This window comes from Rhinolophus sinicus, chromosome 14 (assembly GCF_057876585.1).
Source record: "Rhinolophus sinicus isolate RSI-liver-muscle chromosome 14, RSI-T2T, whole genome shotgun sequence".
Classification (NCBI taxonomy): domain Eukaryota; kingdom Metazoa; phylum Chordata; class Mammalia; order Chiroptera; family Rhinolophidae; genus Rhinolophus; species Rhinolophus sinicus.
The window spans coordinates 152,719,622-152,743,299 of record NC_142514.1 but is presented as its reverse complement, the minus strand read 5'-3'; the positions used below and the strand labels follow the sequence as shown (position 1 = coordinate 152,743,299).

Genomic DNA, 23,678 nt, shown 5'->3' with positions numbered 1-23,678 from the left:
AAATGTTGACAAAGGAACTTATAAAAATAGCTATTTAATAATGGTTCCTCTTAGGTCATCAGCGCACAATTATTGAACGTATTTAATCAGAGGTTTGGTGTGCACTTGTTACAGACGCTCTAAGAGAATTTTTATATTCAAAGAAAAGTTCTAAACCCTCTTACTGATACTAGGATTTCATCGTTTTCTTGTGTACAAGAAGTTTGGTTTCATGTAGGCCAAAAGGGCGAGGTAAGCAGAACACCAGTAGTGTGGAAGGTCAGTGGCACACATATTGGGTGGAACTTTTAATTTTTCACACACCATTCATCTCTATTTGAAAACTTTTCCCTGTGGTTTATGTTTTTTGTTGGGAAATAAGATTGCAACGTCTAAGTTTTAAAATGACTTTATATAGTTGAGTATTCATTTCCTGTAAGAATTTTATGCTTCGTGGTAAAAATTCAGAAGGGTGTTTTTCTTCTCATTCAGCAAGCTTACTTCCTGTTTCCTTTTAGTGTCGTTTGTTTTGTTAATAATAATTTAAATACTTTAGTTCAAGTGTTTTGTGAAAAAAACAGGAAAAGATACACTGATTCAAACTGTCTTCTGGCAATTTAAGTTTAAATCAGACTTTTAGTTAATAGCTATGTATTTAGCTACTTTGAGCAGATTTCAAAGACTTTACTAGTGAACCAAATCGTTTTCAGAGACATGGTTTTGTGAAGTTCTGTGGATATTTACGCTTTCTAAAAGTTAGTTGTGTTAACATTATAAACATTTATATCCCCATTGACACAATGTCTAATTATCATTAATTATAAAGAAGAGAGAAAATTGAACAAAACGTGATTTTCATTGTGCAGCTGAGTGAAGTACACTAATTGAATGGGTTACTGAAGTCCTTTTGTAAACGTTTTAAAATTTTCAAATAAAGAAGTAACCAACTTTGTTCTGAATAGTAACTGGTGTGTGTGTGTGTGTGCACGTACTTAATGCTTAAAGTAAATTTATTGAAAACTTGGTTGTATGCCATCTAATTTCTGGGCTAATGGCATGAACCTTGGACTTGTGTAGGCTTAAAGCTTTCCATATTCTTGTAACTGCTTTACAGAGATGTACTGATAAGTTTTTGTGAATTATTTAAAGTCTTTATTGCTTTCCTTAAACCCGTAATCTACCCTTTCACTGCCATCTAGTAGATGACTTTGCTACCTTTTTTTTTTTTTTTTTTTTTTAATGCTGAGGTCAAGGCCCTCCTTTATATGCACTTGTCCACCTTAGATTTACCCTTTCTGGTTTGAGGGAAGAAATATCCCTCCCCTTTTCCAAAACTTAATTTTTACCTCTTTTCTTGTTCATGTCTCCCCAAAGTATTTTCTACCATTATTCTTTAAAGAGGAGTTTTCATTTACTGCCTTTCCAGGCTCTTACTGTCCTCCATTGTTCTCACCATGTTGCAGAACTTACTTCTGGGAACATGAATACTAATTGCCAATCTAGTGACCCTATTCACTGTCCAGCCCGTTTGCTTCATTTGCAGCAATTGACTACATCCTTTTTTTTTGAAACTTCTCTTCTGTTGCCCTGGTTAAATCTACTTCCTAGTGTTCCTCCTGTGATCTTTGACTCCTTTTCCTTTGTCTAGCTTCTAAACATAGGCATTCCCCCAAAGTTTCGCTCTTGGTTATCTTTAATATCTCTGACCTGTTCTCTCTTGTTCAGTGCTTTATTCTTTAGGCTCCAGAGTAAAGAATTTGAAAGCCACTTGTCTAGACTCTCATAGCAGTGTGACTCCTTGGCTCTTTGTGGTTGAGATGCTATGATGCTTTTTTTTTTTTTTAATTAAAATTTACTGGGGTGACAGTGATCAACAAAATTACATAGGTTTCAAGTCTACAAGTCTACAATACATCATCTATATATTGTATTACGTGTTCACCACCCAGAGTCGGTTCTCCTTCCATCACCATGTATTTGACATGATGCTTAGTTTTATGTGTCAACTTGACTGGGTGCTGAGACATTTGGTCAGACATTATCCTGGGTGTGTCTGTAGGGTGTTTCTGGATGAGATTAATATTTAAATCAGTAGCCTGTGTAAAGGCACTTTATCCTCCCTAATATGGATGGGCCTGTCCAATCAGTTGAAGGCCTGAATAGAACAGAAAGGCTGGCCCTACGGCCAGTGAGGGGATTCTCCTCCTGCCCGACTCCCTTAGGGCTGGAAGATAGTTTTTTTTTTTGCCTTCAGACTCAAACTAAATGTTGGCTCTTCCTGGGTCTTGAGTCTGATGGATTCAGACTGGAACTCCACCATCGGCTCTCTTGGGTATCCAGCTTGCCAACTGCAGGTCTTGAGACTTGTTACCCTCCATAATCACATGATCTGATTTCTTGTAATAAATCTATATGTGTGTATGTCCATGTGTGTGCATGTACTATATATATATATATATATATATATATATATACACAGACACACACATACATATAAATATAAAGAGATATCCCAGCTTGATGCCTAGTGAGGGCAGCCCCTTATTGTGTCCCTCAGCCTCCTAAAGAGACTGTCTCGTATTGATGGAGTTTGGACCCAAAACCCCGTTGGCTGGGATACTGCTCTCTCAGTGACCCTGATGGATGCTGACAGTAATTAGCAGAGAATTTCCCTGTAGAAAATTGCAGAAATCAGATGTTCCCCAAATCTAGGTGTTTAGCTCTGGACTGGAATTTTTGGAATACAGTATTTCTAGGTGATGACCAAACATCTGCTTGGATTTCCAAACCCGATATGTTTATTTACTGGAGAACTCAATATCTTCTGCAACAAACCTCTTCTTTCTTTGTTCCATATATTGGATAATGGCATTAGCAGTTTTTTCAGTATTGATTTTCATTTGTCACTTTCATTCATTGAAAAATATTTGAGCGTATACAGTATGAGAGTTACACATATTAATCATTTGCAGACCACATCCTTAAAGAACTTGGGTTAGAAGGGGGAGACAAGATGTGTGTGCATATAACTGCAGTACAAAACAGAAAGCCTTGAGTGCATATAAAAGTATGTGCAAGATCAATGGAAAAAAGATAATTTGGTGCTTCGGTTGTTTGAGTGGAGTTTGAGAGAGGGATGGGGGGTCAAGAGTTGAGGGACTAGGTGTAAAATTAAAATTTTTCTTTGTTTTAGAAAGAATGGAGAAAAACAAATGCTAATATATGAGATGAAATCATTGGCAGCCCAGCTGTTTTTCACGTTGTGGACAGAACATTTGGGTTAATTTACCAGATTCTATTATTACCTTAATGTATGAGCAGAGTATTAGTTATTATAATCTATTTTTGTCACTGTCGATTGAAACTTTTAACCTTCTTGAATGGAAGAACCTAATTCATGAAAGGCACTATAAAACATACATTTTGGTTAAGAAGATCTAGACATTCAAAATCTGTTAATAAGTAAAACAAGAAAAACAGTTAAAGAAGGAAAGATGATTATTGGGTCAAGAAAAAATACAGGTTTTCTATAGTATTACTTCTGTAAAGGTCACATGTTTTTCTCTTGATGTTTTTAAGGTTTTTTTTGAGACTTTTTTTTTAGAGGTAGAATGGCATAGTTGATTAAGCATGTGATTCTGAAGCTAGGCTGCCTGGGTTGAAATCCTAACTCTGATCACATTAGTTGTGTGACCGTGTGTGAGTTAATTCTCTGTGCCTCATTTTTTATTCTTTAAAATGGGGATAATAATAGTATGATACCTACCTACTAGTGCTTTGTTAGAAATAAATAATACATATATGCCTACCTGTAAAGTTCTTACAGCAGAGCCTGACACGTAATAAATGTTAGTAATTGCTAGATATTTTTCTATTATAAAATACACACCTTAGCCACCTTTAAGTGTACAGTTCAGTGGAATGATATTAAATACATTCACGTTGTTGTACAGCCATCACCACATCCACCCCCATAACTCTCTTCATCTTGTAAAACTGCAGTTATACCCGTTAAGCAACAGCTTCCCATTCTTCCTTCCCCCAAGCCCCTGGCAACCACCATTATACTTTGTCTTTATGATTTTGAATTCTGTCAGGACCTCATATAAGTGGAATCATACAGTGTTTGTCTTTTTGTGACTGACTTATTTCACTTAGCATAATGTCCATCCATGTTGTAGCATATTGCAGAACTTCCTTTTTAAGGCTAAATAATATTCCATTGTGTGTATCTATCTCGTTTTGCTTCTCTGTTATCTGTTGATAGACACTTGGGTTGCTTCCACATTTTAGCTGTTGTTTGTGAATAATGCTGCTGTGAACATGGGTGTACTAATATCTCTTTGAGACCTGCTGGGTATATACCCAAAAGGTGAAATTGATAGGTCATATGACAGTTCTATTTTTAATTGTTTGAGGAACCACCATACTGTTTTCCGCAGTGGCTGGAGCATTTTACATTACTACCAACAGTGTATAAGGCTTCCAGTGTCTTCACATCCTCCCAACATTTGTGTGTTTTTTTGGTTTTTTTTTTTAATAGTAGCCATCCTACTGTGTATGAGATGGTATTTCACTGTAAAGTAGATATTAGAAAAAGATTATCTTGTAGATCAAATATTAATGAAAATTACTGCTATTTTTTAAGAGATTATTGAAAGAATTACATAGTGCCTTATATTTTTTCAATGTTTTATGATTCTTATGGCAAATTCATTGGTTATACGAGTATATAAGTGAATTTTAACTTGTTTTTAGAGGGAGCAAAACATCCAAAAGTTGAACCAGTGGTTGAGTGCCTTCTGAACTGGGTATAAAGTTCTACAAAAATATAAAATTCAGTAAAATTTGATTCTTATCTCTAAGGAGCTTTTACAACAAGATGTAATGCTATAGTGTTTGGTTCAGACTAAATGTTTAGAAGTGCTACCATGTTTCCCTGAAAATAAGACCTAACCGGAAAATAAACCCTAGCATGATTTTTCGGGATGACATCCCCTGAACATAAGCCCTAATGCGTCTTTTGGAGCAAAACTTAATATAAGACCTGCCTGGTCTTATTTTCGTGGAAACATGGTAGGAGGTAAGAATTGCTTCATATTGAGTAATCATAAAAGGCATTATAGATGAAGTGACATTCTGTTGGGCATTAAATCTACTAAAATTTTAATATTTTTTTTTTTACTTGTGTTGTGAGGGCAGTTTAGGGGGAAGGCATTGAAGACAGATAAAGTTTCAGAGGCGAGGTAGCTCAATTTGTGTTTTATAGGAACAGGATATGATTCAAGCTAACTGGAACATAGAAATCATTTGGGAAGCTCTGGGAAGTATGATTGGATTAGACTGTGACAAACTTGGAGTGTCATACCAGAAGATTTGTTAGAAACATCAAATCCCAATTTTAGGGTAGTATGATGTATTTTCTGCTGTGCTTGTTTCTGTAACACAAATTAACTGATGTAATTGGTAAGTACGAGATTGATGTCAGTATAATAGGGAAGTAGCAACAAAAGAACAAGACAAACAAATGAAGAAACAAAAGCTCATAGACACAGACAATAGTTCAGTGGTTCCCAGAGGGTAAGGGAGGAGGGGGGTGGTAGATGAGGGTAAAGGTGATCAAATATATGGTGATGGAAAGGAGAACTGACTCTGGGCGGTGAACACACAATGTAATATATAGATGATGCATTACAGAATTGTACACTTGAAACCTATGTAATTTTACTAACAATTGTCACCCCAATAAACTTCAATTAAAAAAATAATAAAAATAAATAAAAACTTAAAAAAAATAGGGAAGTAGCATTAGTTCAAACAATCTTTACCAGCATATTAACATTTTAAAGCAATCAAGAACAAACTTTCTCACAATTAAAGAGAACATTAGCAATATAAGAAAATAGTAAGGAAGACACCGAAAGTCCTACAGAAGTGTTCTTTAGTGAAAATGGTGGTTGTATGAGTGGCTTCAAGAATGGTTTCCTAGGGGCCGTCCCGGTGGCTCAGGCGGTTAGAGCTCCATGCTCCTAACTCCGAAGGCTGTGGGTTCGATTCCCACATGGGCCAGTGGGCTCTCAACCACGAGGTTGCCGGTTCAACTCTTCGACTTCCGCAAGGGATGGTGGGCTCCGTCCCCTGCAACTAAGATTGAACACAGCACCTTGAGCTGAGCTACCTCCTTGAACTGAGCTGCCTCCCAGATTGGGCTGCGCCCCCTGCAACTAGCAACTAGCAGTGGGCAACTGGAACTGGAGCTGAGCTGTGCCCTCCACAACTAAGATTGAAAGGACAACAATCTTTTTGACTTGGGAAAAATAAAAAAGTCCTGGAAGTACACACTGTTCCCCAATAAAGTCCTGTTCCCCTTCCCCAATAAAATATTTAAAAAAAAAAGAATGGTTTCATATTCCACAGCTTTAAGTACTCTGGTGAAGCAGTTTAGTACAAAGAAACTGTGAAGACATTTTCCTTTCCATTAAGAATTTTGTTGAAGAAGTCCATATCCTGGATAACATTTTTAAGTTTATTGAAATTGGCCACCTACAAGCAATGCCTTCAGACTTCCATAGCACAAACGAGGAAACAGGAGCTCCAGGTGTAAGGTTCCAAGTCCATAATACTAGGTACAAATTCGAGTGGAGATTGAACTATGCCAGTATTTTTATAGGGTCTTATTATTTTAGTTAGGGCTTTGATTATAAAGTTACACTGATTTTGAGAAATCTGCCTTAACTCTGTTTTATCCATAAGCTCTATTATTTTTAATTGTGATTTTCTAGAACTCAAGACTTGGGTTTTTCCTTTTTTTCTTCCCCAAGTGTACATATCACAGTCTAGCAGAAAGGGCTCTGCCACATTTTAAAAGAAGAAAATTCATAATCTTGTATGCCATGGTCATTGAAATCCATTAATTTAAAACTCTTGAAATTTATATGCTGTGTTCTGGTTCACTTAATTTTGAATTGAGCATGTTCCAGTTCTAATTTTAATGGAAATTTACATTTGAAATTTGTGCCAAGTTAAGTTATTTTTATGTAGTAACCGAAATACCTCTAAAAAGACTGCTATTTGGCTATGCTTAAGTGGTGAATTTATTTCCTAAATGTTGCACACAAATTTAGATCAGATATAAATTAACTTTTGAAGGACTGTCAGATTGTTTATATAAGTTGATTAACATATTATAAAATGCCCACTAACTCCTAAAACTCATTCTCTTACATAAAGAACCAGCTGCTTTCTTGGAATAGGAAGCCTAAGTTAAGTACCGTGTTTCCTTGAAAATAAGACTTAACTGGAAAATAAGCCCTAGCATGATTTTTCAGGATGACATCCCCTGAACATAAGCCCTAATGCGTCTTTTGGAGCAAAAATTAATATAAGACCTGGGCTTATTTTCAGGGAAGCACGGTATATAGACTTCCTGGCTTATTAGAGGAATCCCAAATGGGCTTGATCTCTTCATTTTCTTAAAATACAGGATACTCCCTTAATTTCATTCAGCTGTTAACTTAGCATTCATTTCAGGAAAGTTTTGAATGGAAACATCTTTAGCATTCCATTCTTACTGACCAATACAAAGAGCAGCCTATTTCTACTTTTGAGCAAGTGAAAACCAATGAACTTTAAAATAAGGCTTAATCAGCATTACTTTTAGAGATAGGAGTCCATAGTTTAAAACTTTGTTACTGATGTAAATTATTTTACCATATTTTTGTAAAAATGTGTTTATGCTGTGCTGCTATTTAGAATTTTGGGGATCTTATACTTTTAAATAAAAACACTTTTTTTTGATTACAGAAAGACCCAAAGGGGACCAGCAGTTTACCAATTGGGAGTTCTCTTCTACAAGAAATTGAAGTACAGAATGAAGAAGTGGCAGCTTTTTGTCAATCCATTACAAAGTAAGTAATTTTTCTTTATAAAGATTTTTATTAAATGCTCACTTAAATACTTAACCTGAACCTGAAATCTGTGTAACTTTACTAACAATTGTCACCCCAATAAACTTAAAAAAAAACAAACTTAACTTGAAAATTAGCTTTGGTAATAATTCTAAAATTTTGAATTATTTTCTCCCTGTGGCTTAACATTTTAAGACAAACAGTTAATTAGCACATTAACACAAACTACAGTTGAATCTGTCTTCTTGTTACATTTCTTAGCATTTAGAAGAAAAAACTGAACACAGCCAGGGTTCTGCGTGTTTTCTTTCCATTCTATCACCACATTACTCAGACTTTTGTGGTGAGTGCTAGAAACCCATCTTAACCTATCTTAAATCAAGAAAGGGTATGTATTGGTTCACAAACCCATATAGCAGAAAGAGGAAGGATGGGACAGAGAGCTCAGTGACAGCCATTTCCAGGAATTCATACACTGTAGTCGAGCCCTCCTCCCTTCGGACTCTTCCTTTCCCACTTCCCATCCTTCTTTCTCCTCTTTCTCCCCCTACCGTTCCTCCATGCACGTTGGCTTCATTTTCTTCTACTGCTGATGGGATTTTGAAGCAGGGAATATAGCTACTGATAGCTTAGACTTCACATTCTGATGTTCTTAAAGGAGAGGCAGACAAAAGGAGTCTTCAGCCAGCTCCAGAGAGAAAAAAAACCCACCAGAGGATAAACACAAACATTGTGGCCGAGGAGATAAGATATGTTATCAAAAAAAGAGAAAATAGATCACTGGGGAGTTTATTCTCAATCCTGTATTTGTCCCAGAGTGGTCTGCTTTAAGCAAAGCAGAGTTTGGGGTTCCCATATCATTTAACTAGATTTTCTAAACTATTGGTAATATTTCATTAAAACTGTCTTGCTTTATCTTACCTTTTAGCCAGCATTTCTTTTCTGCAGAATATCTTAGGGGGAAAAAGGAAGAAAACTGTATGTATGCCAAAACTGTATGCCACTTTTTCTTCCTGCAAAGGTTACTCTTAACTGCATTTTTAAAACTCATGTTTTTCAGTAAGCATTTAAAATAGACATTTAGATGACTTAGCATGCAAATTACCTGTATTAAAAATTACCTGTGCCTTTATGCCATTATACCATTATGTATGTGTGGTTAACAATTTGGAAATAATCTTTTTACCTTAATGGTTTAGAAATAGTCTGTTATGTGTTCATCTAGTTTCTTTAATTTTCTCCCCCAACAAGCCCTGTATGCTTTCTATTAGACTGTTGAGTGACTGTTGCATTTGAGAAATTAAGCTTAATGGGGGGAAATTAAGCTTCCCCCCATTTGAATCTTTGAGTTGTTTACAAAAACTGCCAATAAGCTAAAATGGTTATTTTTATTTACACACACGTGCACACACACACACACACACACACACACACACACACAATGGCTTATGTAATATGAAATCCCAGATGAACTAAAGAGAGAATGAGTTCTTTTTGTAATTTTATTTTTATCAGGAGAGTATGCAACAAATATTTCAGAGCAGTAGGAAGTAGAGGTGTTTTTGAAGCTGTTCTAGGAACTTCTCTTGTTCCCCTTTGACATTGGAGGTTGGGGTCAGGAAGTGTCCTTGAAGAAATTAATGGCTCTTTCAATTTTTTCCAGTGTGTTCATATCTGCAGTGCATTTTAAAAACAAGCATTTATACTCTTAGCCAATTCTTTCATTTTTGAAATCTCCTAACATGATTCATTTAATCGTTTAAATTCAGCTGTGAAATTAGTATAAGACTGTCAGGATAAAAATTGTTTACAGGTAAGATTACTGTATAACAGACTTGGAATTTAGTGCCAGTTCTAGGCCTTGTTTTTTTTGGGTTTTTTTGCTTCTATTAAATTAGGGAGTTGGATTATTGATCTCAAACGTCTCTTTCATTTAAAGCTGTTTTATACTCTGATTCAGGACACTATTAACTGTATTTTTCTGGTTTTTATTTCTTGTTTTCTTTTCACACTCCTTGTAATTGATAAAGCTTGCTATATCGACTAGTTATTGGTTCAGAGAAAATTCTTAAAGGAGTGTGAGATATCAGCAGAAGTTTTTCCTGTTGCATTTGTGGTTTCCCTAAGATGAGAAACTACACTCTAGACTTGTCATCCTGAATGGCCTTCTATTTCTTTTCTTCATATATGGTTTATATCTAATATCTATATCCTACAATAGTGTTTTCACCCCCGGGCCTCCCTATATGTTTTCAAGGACTTCATCTCTAAAATTTTGTTTTAAACAATGCTGACTCTGTACTTGCCTATAAAGTAGTGCTAATTCAATTAAAGTCCTCATTTTTATCTTTTCACTTTTAAAACCCTCAATTTTATCTCTCTTCTGATTTTCTATGATTTGACTCTATCTGTTGATTGAGCACACAGTAGGAAAATAAACTGTAAAGGACTTTAGTGTATGCCTAGAGATATTAAATTTCCTGAACTATAGAGCCACATTAAGCAAACAAAGCTGTTTCTTTGGTGGCAATAGGGAAATAGAAATGTTAGAGAAAATGAAACAGTTAAAAAATACTCTGTATAGGTAATCACTGAAGAACGTCAAACTGTTGGCATAGTGTCCATAAAAGTACTTTATCTGGTCTGTTATATTGAAAGTGAATAGTGAAAAGGAAATGATTTCCCCCCCAAAAAGTCAAGTTCATTGAATGCAATTTTTATCACTGGAATTTTTGTCTAAAATTTTTGTTTTCTGAGCTACCCTGTTTCCCTGAAAATAAGACCTAGCCGGGCCATCAGCTCTAATGCGTCTTTTGGAGCAAAAATTAATATAAGACCTGGAATTATATTATTTTACATTATATTATATTATATTATATTATATTATATTATATTATATTATATTATATTATATTATATTATATTAAGACCAGGTCTTCTAGTAAAATAAGACCAAGTCTTATATTAATTTTTGCTCCAAAAGATGCATTAGAGCTGATGGCCTGGCTAGGTCTTATTTCAGGGTATCAGGAATTTGACTTTCATCATCCTTGAAGATTTCTGAAAATTGAAGCCTTATTTGGATGTAGACAAAATTCTGTACCATTTCATGTACTAGTTAATTATATGATATGCTATGAGCATCTGTTTCATACCGTAGAAAACAAGAATACCAAGTATGTGAAAAACAATATGAATTTTAGGCTGGGTCCTATGAAGATCTTGCCATTGTTTTGCAGAGGGGTAAGCTTTGTAGCAGTCAAATATCTGAAGATAATGTGTCCACATCTAAAGATGCATTTCCAATATTAATTTAAGTTTTTTACTTATTACTTTTTTTATTTACATTTCTTTTTAATATTAGATCCTTTGTGGCACTTAAGATTACAGTGCAGAAACCAGATTTGTTTGTTCACTTTTCATTCATTTGACAAAATGCTTATAGCACTTACCATGTACTAGGCCCTGTTCTGAGTGCTTTTATTACTTAATTCACGTAATTCTCATAACAACCCTATGAGGTTAGTAGTAGTAGTATTAGTATCACCAGTTTACAGAAGAGGAAACTGAAGCAGCAAGGAGACTTGCCTAAGGTGACACAGCTGGTAAGTAGTCAAATCAGGATAGAAACTCAGGTTTAAATCCTGGCTCTAGAGACGGGGCACAAACTGACAAACTTGCTGCCCCTCCAGAACCTTTCTTTGTCAACTCAAACTATTTTCATTCTATTCCTATGGCTTGATTGTTTTAATCTCTGCAGAAGCAAATTGACAGAACTCCCAACATATTTTCCATTTATAGCTCTATGGAAAGCAGATGGGAAGACTGGGACTTGACTTCTAACCTCCGGAAAAAAAGTTAAAGGAAGCATACAAGTCTAAAGAAGGCATCAAATCCTCCTTTGTCTTCCCATAGCAGAATTACTAACTGGAGATGAGCCATACACCATGCTCACATATTTAAATTTAAGCTATATTGAGCCTCTGAATACCTATGAATACCTTCACAGGCAGTTCTTACCATTCCCTAAATTTTAGAAATCACTTTGAGGGAATAAAGGCCACCTAGCCCTGTAAAAACCCATTGTCTATGTTTGTTTGTTTGTTTTTTTAATCATTGTCTAACAAGCAGAAACAATGTAGCGAAAACGGACCTTAGAAAAAAAGGTTTGTGAAAGACAACAAGCTTTTTATTCCTCTGGCAATTATAATTTAGGGCTACATTGCCTACATTATCAGTGATTCATTAAAAATGTACCGTTTTGTGTAATTATACTGTGTAGCAAAAGAATCTGAAGCAGAGACCTCACTTAATACCATGTATCTGGTGTATGCTTGGCTAATGTTGATAATGCTTCCAAAGATATCCTGGCAGTGCTTAATCTCTTGCCTTGGATTCCTTTTATTTAAAAGGCAAATGCTGGTATTTGGAGTTTTGACAGGGGTCTATTCATTGCAGTTCTCATGAGCTGCTCTAGAATTGGACAAAGGCACAGAACTGAATGGCTGTAAGCATGCAAAAAAGCCTTGTTCAGGACTCTCAAATAAATGCAGCTTTAAAAAAAAGAATTTAAATTCTTCTTTCTTGTGAACAGATTGAAGACCAACTTTCCATACACCAATCACTGCACAAATCCAGGCTATTTGTTAAGTCCAGTCACAGTACAAAGAAACGTATGTGGAGAAAATGCTAGTGTGAAGGTCTCCATTGAAATTGAAGGATTTCAACTACCAGTTACTTTTACATGCGATGGTAGGTTTGTAGTCCCCAACTGTCTTGTTTTGCTCTGATTAGGGAGAAAATGTTTAAAATGTTAGTAGCATTCTCTTAATAAACCTACTTTGTTATTATTATTCTTGTTAAGAAAATTATGTATGTATGTGGTAAAATACCATTCATTAGTTATCCTTTTCAAAAACTTGGCATTTCATAAGATAGTTTTCTGGTTAGGACTAGTGGGAAAACAGTTTACCTTTATCACTACTATACATATTTCTCTGAAAAATGCTGAGTACTTGTGTTAATCAGTGGCTCTGGGCCAAAACCCCAAAGCATTAGATAAAAAGGCTAATAAATAGATAGTTAATTAGATAGAAAGTCCAATTGTTTATTTTCTTTTTTCATTTTATGGCAAGAAGAATGCTTGTTTATAAAGAGCTATTAATGTAATTGAAATTCCAGTTATCTTGCTAAGCTCGAAGTAGAAGATAATTCTCCTTTGGTTCTAAGTCTTCCAAACTTGATGTGTGGGTATCGTTTCTAGAGATGTACCCCCAAGTGTGTAGGAAATTTTTTGTTATAGTTTTAAAAACTACCTTTATTTTCTTTCATAGTTTATTGCTTTTCACAATGTATATTATACTAATGAAATTCCAACAGTGGAATAAGATTCTACATTTCTATAATGCTTTGGCTTTAAAACTATGCCATTTTTTTCTTTAATTGTTATGATTTGGAATATGTCCAATATTTGGATACTTTTTTGTAGCTTTGCACTTTTCAAGGCCGTTTTAGAAAAATATAAATCTGAAACAAAATGTTAGCCAACTATAAGAATCATTCTTTTAGTTTATAAAGGAAGAATTATTCTTTTTAAATATACCTTACATTTGGTTTGAGGAATTGTTTAAATCTAAGTACAATAAGAATTAAAATGGAAGGGAAAAAAAGTCAATCAGCCTCATAAGCATGAATATCAGTGCTTACCCATTGCTAGCAGATGTTTTAATTTGTATCAGATTTTGACTTGCTACATCAAAATCTGATTGTTTAAAAAAAATACTTCGAATGCATATTTGCTTCTTCATAAATGTGCACATTTGTAATGTACATCTCTGTTAAGAAATGTAACCATATTATGGTACAAATGGTTTGTATGTTCAAATGATAAATGTTACCATACATTTGACTATTTAGAAATGTAGCCATTGTATTAGATAGAGGTTTTATGGCCTTTTCTGCCAAGTTGTTAATTTTCATGAAGTTTGAGTGTAGTCAGTGTCTTCTAAATTGAACATAGCAACTCAAAGTATAGAAATAGGTCCCTTTAAAGGTTACCTTAGTTTTTAAAAGAATGATAATTGAACAACACTTCCTACTTGCTAGATTTTTATTCTTTATTGGAAAATTTACCAAGCATATGTCAAACATTTAAAATCGTGATTCTTTTTCCTTATAATTTGTTTTAAATCATTGTTTTTTGGGTACTGCTAAATGTCATCCTTTTTGGAGGTGCCTGTAATTGGGAGATGGCTTTCTTAGCTTAAATCTCCCGTCTACTACAATAACCACTAGCCACATGTGGCTACTAAGCACTTGATATGTGGCTAATATAGATTAAGATGTGCCATGAGTATAAAAATACACACTGGATTTCAAAGACTTAGTTTGAAAAGAAAATGTAAGATATCTCCTCAGTAATTTTTAGATACTGGTTATATGTTGAAATGGTATTTTAGATGTATTAGGTGAAATAAAACATTAAAATTAGCTTTACCTGTTTCTTTTTACTTTCTTCATTGTGGCTACTAGAAAATTTTAAATTATACACGTGACCCGCATTATATTTCTAATGTATAGTGCTGTCTTAGATTATAAGATATACAATCTGGATAAATGTGTACTTAGAGTTAAATGAACAAAATGAAAATGATGGCTAACTCTTTTACAGTGAGTTCTACTGTGGAAATCATTATTATGCAAGCCCTTTGCTGGGTGCATGATGACTTGAATCAAGTAGATGTTGGCAGCTATGTTCTGAAAGTCTGTGGTCAAGAGGAAGTGCTGCAGAAGTAAGTGTATGCATTTAACTATTGAGCAACATCTTTTGAAATTCCATTTTTAATAGCTTAAATTAGACAATATTCAAGTTATATTTGTAATCCCAAAATACTGAATCCTACTGAATTGATTCATTGTATCAGTAAACTTGTATTGAGATATACTTTGTCTAAGAACTCATGTCTAAGACAGTGGAGGGATTTCAGAGATAATTAAGACATGGTATTTCCCCTAAGAAGCTTACAGTCTCAGATGGTAAGAGTGGTGGGCAATTGGTAAGTGATAAGTGAATTTAGTAGTTCTTTTCTTTTTTGCAAAGGGTCAATAGTCACATCATTATAGACTGTATTTTCCTTTTGCAGCATGTACTACTTATTACTTTATACACAGTAGTCAGCTGTGATTTCCTTTTTAGTTACTGGAAATAATCATTATATGACTCTTTCTGAACTGGGTAATTATTTCGTCTAGCTTTTAGTTTACTTATTTTATAGATTTAATTTCTCAGTCTACTAGAAATGTCCTGTCCCTATTTTTCTTATTTTCTCCTTCATCTTCTTTCTTTTTTGCTTTGACTCCTCTCATGTAGAATTATTCCTGTACTTAAATGCTCACATTTGGTTAAAAAACTATCTGTATTTTACCATTCTCTTCAATTTCTGATGCAGATACAATTTATATTTTACTCTCACCTCTGTAATTTTTAGTTTGAAGAGAATAACACTGATGAATAATTAATATATTTTAACAGTAATCATTGCCTTGGAAGTCATGAACATATTCAAAACTGTCGAAAATGGGACACAGAGATTAAACTACAGCTTTTGACCTTCAGCGCAATGTGCCAAAATCTGGCCCGAACAGTAAGTGTTTACCTTATATAACTGAATTGCATTTCCTTAAATCTAAATAGTTCTGCTAATTAGCTAATTTGCAATTTGTACGTTTGCCAAGATTTCTGGGTTGGACTGGAAGGGATGAACTCCCTACCTCAATGGGAGTCTTCAGTGGACGGATGGGGGAGGTGTTCAATCATGGAGGTTTAGGTAGCGTGCTACTCAGAGCTGGAGACCTATTTGAAAATCAAAGTGGAAGAATTAGAAACTTGATTTGTAATAGTTTTTACACAAGTGTGAAAACATCAGGGTTAGTCAAGGACAAATGAGGAAAAAGGAAGGATTTTGAATACTAAATATGGTTTTGGGGAAATAAAGGATCTACATCAACCTTTGTACCACATTGAGAAAAATATATTATTTTTCACCAAATGAAAACTAATTCTATATTTTAAAAGTACAATACTTTCTTTTGAGTTTGAAGCAAAATAGCATGCAGGAAAACTTTTGGGTGGGAAAATATCAGTCATTTCTACTTTCTCTTTTATTTTCTTGCTCCTATGTTAGAATTTATTTCAACTGGGTGAAAACTATTTCACAAAGTTCAAAAGTACATTTTAGCAATTATTAGTAACTTCTCTTTTCAGTTTCTTAAGGGTTGATGGTCTTTAGTGTATTTGCATAGTGTGCACTTACGGTAGAAGAGACCAGTATTTTGTTTATTGAGGTTAAGGTGGAAGGCAACTTGATTATCATTAGAAAAAAATGCAGCCATTCAAACAATCTCTTCCTATCTGGTTCCCACCCCACCTTCATTTGGCTGTCAGCCATCTTTAAAAGTATTTTTAGCTTTGTATTCTCTATATAGAACAGAAGGAGTTTTTTCTTTGGGAGTTACTTATCTATCAGAAGCTAGACTTAAAAGCATTCATGATTTTCCATTTAAAAAAACAAATTCTTTCGGAATATTGATTCACTTTTCTTCTGAGTCAATTACAAATAATACTTAATTCTGGTAATATGTCCGTCTCGGTTCTGAAAAATCACTTCAGTTTTTGTGTTTTTTTAATAAAAGTTTATTGGGGTGATACGTATTGGTAAAGTTACATAGATTTCAGGTGTACACTTCTGTAATACATCATCTATATCTCACATTATGTGTTCACCACCCAGAATCAGTTCTCCTTCTATCACCATATATTTGACTCCGTTTACCCTCTTCTATATCCCCCCCCCCTTACCTTCTGGTAACCACTAAACTATTGTCTATGTCTATGAATTTTTGTTTCTTCATTTGTTTGTCTTGTTCTTTTGTTGTTTTCAATTTTATATACCACATATCATTGAAATCATATGGTTCTCTACTTTTTCTGTCTGACTTATTTCGCTTGTTAGCATTATAATCTCAAGATCCATCCATATTGTCGCAAATGGTACTATTTCATCTTATGGCCAAATAGTATTCCATTGTGTATCTATACCACAACTTCTTTATCTATTCATCTATTGAAGGACATTTTGGTTGTTTCCATGTCTTGGCCACCGTAAATAAAGCTGCAATGAACACTGCAGCAGGTATGTCTTGATGGATAAATGTTTTCAGATTTTTTGGGTAGATAACCCAGGAGAGGGATTGCTGGGTCACATGGTAATTCAAATCACTTCAGTTTTAAGAATTTATCATACCCTTAACTATATTTAACTTGTCAATAGAAAGACCAAAGAATGGATTTGATTTTTTGGTAAACATTTGTGTATATGTTTGTTTAGGCAGAAGATGATGAAACTCCTGTGGATTTAAACAAACACCTGCATCAAGTAGAAAAACCTTATAAAGAAGTCATAACAAGGTGTGGCATCTAAAGTATTCATTGCAGGTTTTCAAACTTCATAAACTTTGGGATGTGAATACATTTATTTTGGTGAATAAAACAATCATTTTTGTATACAGTATCCTTCAGCCACAATCACTGTTCTTTATTTCAGACACCCTGTTGAAGAACTTTTAAATTCTTATCACAACCAGGTAGAGCTGGCTCTTCGAATTGAAGTAAGTCTTAATTCACATTTTGGCATGATAACTTAAAGATTGTTGTCTCTGTTCTCTTTTAAATATTAGTGTTGTCATCAGATTAAGTATTTTAGATGGATTATTTATACTATATTCTTGATGTCAATGTTTGATGACTTGTTTTCTGACCCAACTTATTATTAACAAAATTTCTCAATAATGCTTAGTCAAGATGTCGACGCTCACTTCAGCTTTATTACTAAGAGGACCTTCAGTCAATTCAGAAGCGTTTCGTGAATGCTTACTATATGTTAAGTGTTGGAGTTATGAAAATGAATGGCCTAGTCCCCTCCAACCAGGAACTTAAAACTAGTGATAGGAGATATAAACAAAATTTCAGTATGGAATCGTAAAAGTACTATATAGGTATGCACTGGGGTTTTGTGGGGAGATCAAAGAAGAGCACTTCTCCCAATTTGAAGATTCCAGGAAGGCTTTCCAAGGGGGATGTTGCCGGAGTCACATCCTAAATAGTATGAGTTAGCTAGAAGAAGATAGTTGGGAGGGCATGTGAACAGAAGCACACAGGTATGATACATATATTGGAAGTATACGCACTTAGTACGAAGTGTGAAGGTGAAGGTTGGGAGATGACGTTGGAGAAAGCCAGATGTAAGTTACCACTTTATAATCCATATTAAGGAGTTTTACTTTATCCTCAAGATCAGGGGGCCATATCCAGTCCCCTTTCTATTCTTGTAAGTGAAATGTTTTGGGAACATAACCACACCCATTAGTTTATATGTTTTCTATGATTGCATTTGTGCTCATCCTAGAGTTGAGTAGTTGGGACAGAAACTATGTCCTACAAAACCTAAACTATTTACTATTTGTCATTTTACAGAAAAAGTTTGCTGATCCCTGCTCTAGCCATTTAAAGTATTTTTAGCTAAGGGTAGGAAGTGGGTGGGGTCCGTGACATGAGTAGTCCTGAGATCTGAAATCACTCTGGCCATACTGTAGAAGTTATATTTCGGGTTGGCAGAATTGGTTTCAGGGAGATTACTTAGGAAGTTTTTTTGTTTGTTTGTTTGTTTTTTAAATAGTAGTCCATGTGAAAGATAATGAGTGTGATGAAGGTTAAAAAGAAGGGAACTGATAGACCATGTTTAGGAGATAAAATTGGTAAGATTTTGACAGATAATGAGATATGAGCAAAGAAACAGTGTAGGATGACTTCCATATTTCTACTTGGTAGTACATTCTTATCAGCATATAAATATCTTCATTTATTCAATAGATTTTTACTGAGTATCTCCTCACTACAAGGCACTGTTGTAGGTGATGAGGATTTGGCAGTGAACAAAAGAAACTGTAATCCCTGCCCTTAGAGAGTTTAAATTCTAGTTGGAAGAGACAGGCAATAAAATACACTAGCAAACTATGTGTGATATCAGGTAATAAGTGTTATAGAGAAAAATAAAGGAGGAGGGTGATATTGCAGTTTTAAATAAGGCAGTCAGAGAAGGCCTCATTGAGAAGATGATTTTGAGTAAAGAACTAGAGGAGGAAAGCAAGAAGCTATCTGGTTATCTGGGGGTGAGGAGAGTGCTTGGTATAGTTAAGGTCCACTAGATCTTTGTAGCTGGAATAGAATGAGGGAGGGGGGCAAGAGTAGAAACAAATCAATTAAGATGATTTGTTAGCAACAGGAGAGATGATGATGGCTTGGACCAGGATGATTACAGTAGAAGTGGTGAAAAGGAGTTGAATTCTGTGATATATGTGGTGTGATTAAAAAATAGAGTAAATGCTTAAATTTTAAGAAAATTTATTACAGCAAAAAGCACATTGCCATTAATCTCCCTCAAAATACTCCCCCTCGCTTTGAACACACTTATCCCACCATTCTTGCCACTTTCTGAAGCAGTTCTGGAAGTCCTCTTTTGTGAGTGTCTTTAGTTGCGCTGTCGTGGCTGCCTCAATGTCCTGAATCATTTTGACTTTGGGGCAGAGCCAGAAGTTGCACGGTGCCACATCCAGTGAATAAGGTGGATGAGGACACACCATAATGTTTTTATTTGACAGAAATTGCTGTACTAGAAGCGATGTGTGACACGGAGCCTTTCCTTTGTGATCAAAAAATACAGTGAATTCTGCTGCCAAGTGCCATCCAATGGAAAGGCAGGGAAGCAATGCGTCAAAACCTTAGTAACTGTGTGACAAGTTTCAACTTGTCTGGTGCAGTCAGTCAGGTGTGAGCTACAGTTGAGAGGTGTATTTTAAAGTATGTAGTAAATCATCCTGCATCATGACAATGCTCTGTGTCACATATCGCTTCTGGTGTTTGGCAATTTCTGTCAAATAAAAACATTACGGTGTATCCTCATTTCATCTTATTCTCTGGATCTGGCACCATGCAACTTCTGGCTATTCCCCAAATAGTCAAAATGATTCAGGACATTGAGGCTACCACGACAACACAACTAAAGACACTCATGAAAGATGACTTCCAGAACTGCTTCAGAAACTGGCAAGCAACGATGGGATAAGTGTGTTTGAAGCAAAGGGATGTATTTTGAGGGGAATTAATGGCAATGTGTCTTTCACTGCAATAATTAAAAATTTAAACATTCACTGTATTGTTTATTCACACCTCGTATTTTGAAGTTAATGCTAGGATGATTTACCGATAGATTGACCGTGGAGAATGACTGGGGGAGAGATGGAGAACAGGAGAGGGGAAGGAGGGAGAGAAGAGTTAAGTGTAACACCAAGATTTTCTACCTGAGTATTTGGAAATCTGGAGTTGCCTTTTAATGAGATGTGGAAAACAGAGGAGCAGGTTTTGGGGGAAGATCTGGTACTAAATTTTGGACATTATGTTTGAAATGACATTATTCATCCAAATAGTGATGTTGAATAGGCAGTTGGATATGAATCTGGAATTTAATGGAGGATGTCTGGCTGGAGATAATAATCTTGGGAATCATTAGAATATAGAGGTGTTTTTCAACCATAAAATTGAATGAGATCACCAAGAAAATCATTGCAGGTAGAGAAAAAGTGTTCAAGGACTGAGCCCTGGTTATATCTCCCATCTTAAATGAAACAAAAAGGCACATTTCCCTGCAGCAAACACACCAGTTCCCTATTCTCCTTGCAGCAGAACTCTTGAAAGTTAGTCTGTTTTTGCAGCTTCAACTTCCTCTTATGAATGCATTCCAGTCAGGCTTTCAATCTCAGCACTTCCATGAAACTGTACTTAAGATCATGAAGGACTTCCATGGTCATGTTTCTAGTAATAAGTTCTTAGTCTTTATTTTCTCAATTTTTCTGTGATGTTTGATGGAGTTGATTGTTTCTTTCTTGAAACACTCACATGGCCTCTGGGGTATCACCTTCTTGGTTCTACTTTTCTCTCCATTTGGTGGCTTCCTCCTGATCCCTTATCTGCCAGACCTCTGGACATTAGGATGCCCCAGGGCTCACTTCTAGGACCTCTTCTCTCTCTATTCACATCCTAGGTGATATCACTTAATCTCATGTCTTTAAATACCTTACATCTGCTGATGACTCTGCAATTTATATCTCCAGACTTAACCTCAACTCCAAATTCAAATATCTATTACTTGATGTTTCAAATTTAAGATATAAAAAGCTGAATTTTTTAATATACTACCCTTCATATCTATTCGTCACAATTCCCCTTCTTAATAAATGGCAACTCTGTCCTTCCATTTGCTCAGGCCAAAACCTTGAAGTCATATCTGATTTCTCAAGAAAAAGCTCTTTCACATCCCACATTCAGTCTAATTCCTGTCAGCTCTCCCTTGAAAACACATTGAAAATGTGACCACTTTTTATCACTATGAAAGCTGCAGTCCTACTCAGTCCGTTACAGTGATTACAGTATTTCCTTACTGGTCTCTCAGCTTCTACCCTTGTCTTTATATAGTTTGTCTTCCGCAGGCAACCAAAATGACCTTTAAAAAATAAGTTACTAAATGCATTGTGGTGTCCTGGATTGTATTCTGGAAGAAGAAAAGGAAATTAGTGGGAAAACTAGTAAAATCTGAACAAAGTCTGCAGTTTAGTTAATAGTAACGTACCAGTGTTAATGTCTTAGTTTTGAAACATATAACATGGTTATGTAAGAAGTTACTCAACCAAGCTTCCTTTAATGTTACATGGGAACTCTTCATACTCGTTTTGCAACTTTTCTGTAACTCTAAAATTATTCCAGAATGAAAGGTTTATTTTAAAACATGAAAATAAGCAGAAAAAGCAAACGTAAATTAGAAGAAAATCAAAGCCAAAAGACGGTTCTTTGAAAAGATTAATACAATTTATAAACTCTTTAAAAAATGTTAAGTCGTGCTACTCTTTTGCTCAAAATCCTGTTTATTATCAGTAAAATTCAAAGTCCTACTCATGGCGTTAAGGCCCTTTGCATTCTGACCCATTACCTCTCTGGTCTGGCTTTCTACCCCTTTTCTCCTTTGATCTGTAGTTATGCTTCCCAACTGGGACTCTTGTGCTTGTTTTCCCTACTTTTAATGTTCTTCCCCTAGATGACTTGCATGGCTTACCTTTTCAGTTCATTAAGGTTTGTGCACAAATGTCTCATCAGAGAGCTCTTCACTGATCACCTTATCTAAAATAGTGACTCTATCTTATTTACTCCTATTTTTTATAGCTTTACTGAAATACCATAAAATTTACCCATTGGAAGTGTACAATTCAGTGATTCTTTTAGTAAATGCATAGAGTTGTATTATGACCACAATTCAGTTTCAGAACCTTTTCATCACTCAAAAGTTTCCATGTGAAAAAAAAAAAAGAAAAAAAGTTTCCAAGTGCTACTTTGCAGTCACTCCACATTCCCAGCCCCAGCTCCAAACAGCCACTGACCCGGTTTCTGTCTCCATAGATTTGCCTTTAATATTTCATGTAAATGGAATCACACCCTATGTAATCTTTTATATCTGGTTTCTTTTGCATACCATACTGATTTTAAGCTTTGTCCATGTTGTAGTATATAAGTTGGAGGATGTATCCATAGTTTGTCCCTTTTTTAAAATTGCTGCATAGTTTGATTGTACGGATATACCACTTTTTATTTATCTAGTCACTAAATAATGACATTTGGACTATTCAGTTTTTGGTTATTATAAATAATGTTGCTATAAGCATTCATGTGTAAGTCTTTGTGTGGGTATATGTTTTAATTTCTCCGGGCAGTAGGAGAGGTCAGGGAGTTACAGAGGTTTTAAATCCTCTTCACCTTAGTTTTTTAGAGATAAGATGTTAATTGATTTTAATAAGATGAAGTTAGGGTTGCAGTAGGGGTTCTGAGGCAAGGAGTGATGGTTTGGCTTCATATTCTAAGGGGAATGCAAAAGAGCTGACCAAGAGCAGGTAAAAGGAATGTTAAGTGCCATGCAGGTTCCTGCTAAAATTGGAGACTGCTGAATCTGTATGATTGTGAGATTTTCTTTCGAAGTGCTCAGCTGCCTGGTAGAAGAAGCAGGGAAGTCTCTGAGCTCAAAGAACAGGTTTTGTCAGAATGAGGGTGTGAGAGCTGGAAGCAAAGGAGATTGTGATCAATATGATACTGTAGGTAAGATTCTGATAGGGTGCATTATTGGGGTTGAAGATGCTGTGAATTTTCCACATGGACATTTATGTAACTGAGGGTTATTATTGGATGCAGGGGAGAACATCAGATAAATATCCAGAGAAAAATATGGCACGTAGTGGGGGAAATGACTACATGTCAGTGGCAAGGCAGATCGGTCAGTCAGGTGCCAAGTCAGGAGACAGAAACTGTAATATTAATAGTTATTTGAACAGGGAAATTTAAAGAATCATTAATTACTGCAAGAGGACCCTTGCATGCTAACTCTGGCCTGTCTCATGTTTTTGTAAATAGTTTTATTGGAACATAGCCACGCTCATTCATTTATGAATTATCCATGTCACTTTCCATGCCCTATAGAGTTGAATTGTGACAGAGACTGTGTGGCCCACAAAGCCTAAAGCATTTATTATCTGACCTTAAAAAAAATTTGCCAGCTGTGCTCTAAGGGGTCCAGAAGTAACAGGTGTAAAAAAGCAGCTCTCGACTCTAGGTTGAGGAGCAGTAGAGTGTAAAGGAAGTCT

General features: G+C 35.3%; 1 protein-coding gene and 1 long non-coding RNA gene across 2 annotated transcripts in view; one reads left to right on the top strand and one right to left on the bottom strand.

Moving 5' to 3' along the window:
* Positions 1-23,678, bottom strand: part of LOC141572241 (uncharacterized) — an 89,145-nt gene that overhangs the window by 3,769 nt on the left and 61,698 nt on the right. Inside the window, exon 2 of the long non-coding RNA XR_012497532.2 lies at positions 15,657-15,738. This is a non-coding gene — a long non-coding RNA (uncharacterized LOC141572241). The remainder of the gene's footprint in view (positions 1-15,656; positions 15,739-23,678) is intronic.
* PIK3C2A (phosphatidylinositol-4-phosphate 3-kinase catalytic subunit type 2 alpha) overlaps positions 1-23,678 on the top strand; it is an 86,777-nt gene that overhangs the window by 23,790 nt on the left and 39,309 nt on the right. The window contains exons 3-8 of the mRNA XM_019746618.3: positions 7,783-7,886; positions 12,481-12,638; positions 14,557-14,677; positions 15,418-15,529; positions 17,273-17,352; positions 17,489-17,552. Of these exons, the coding sequence (XP_019602177.3) occupies positions 7,783-7,886; positions 12,481-12,638; positions 14,557-14,677; positions 15,418-15,529; positions 17,273-17,352; positions 17,489-17,552 (639 nt within the window). The remainder of the gene's footprint in view (positions 1-7,782; positions 7,887-12,480; positions 12,639-14,556; positions 14,678-15,417; positions 15,530-17,272; positions 17,353-17,488; positions 17,553-23,678) is intronic.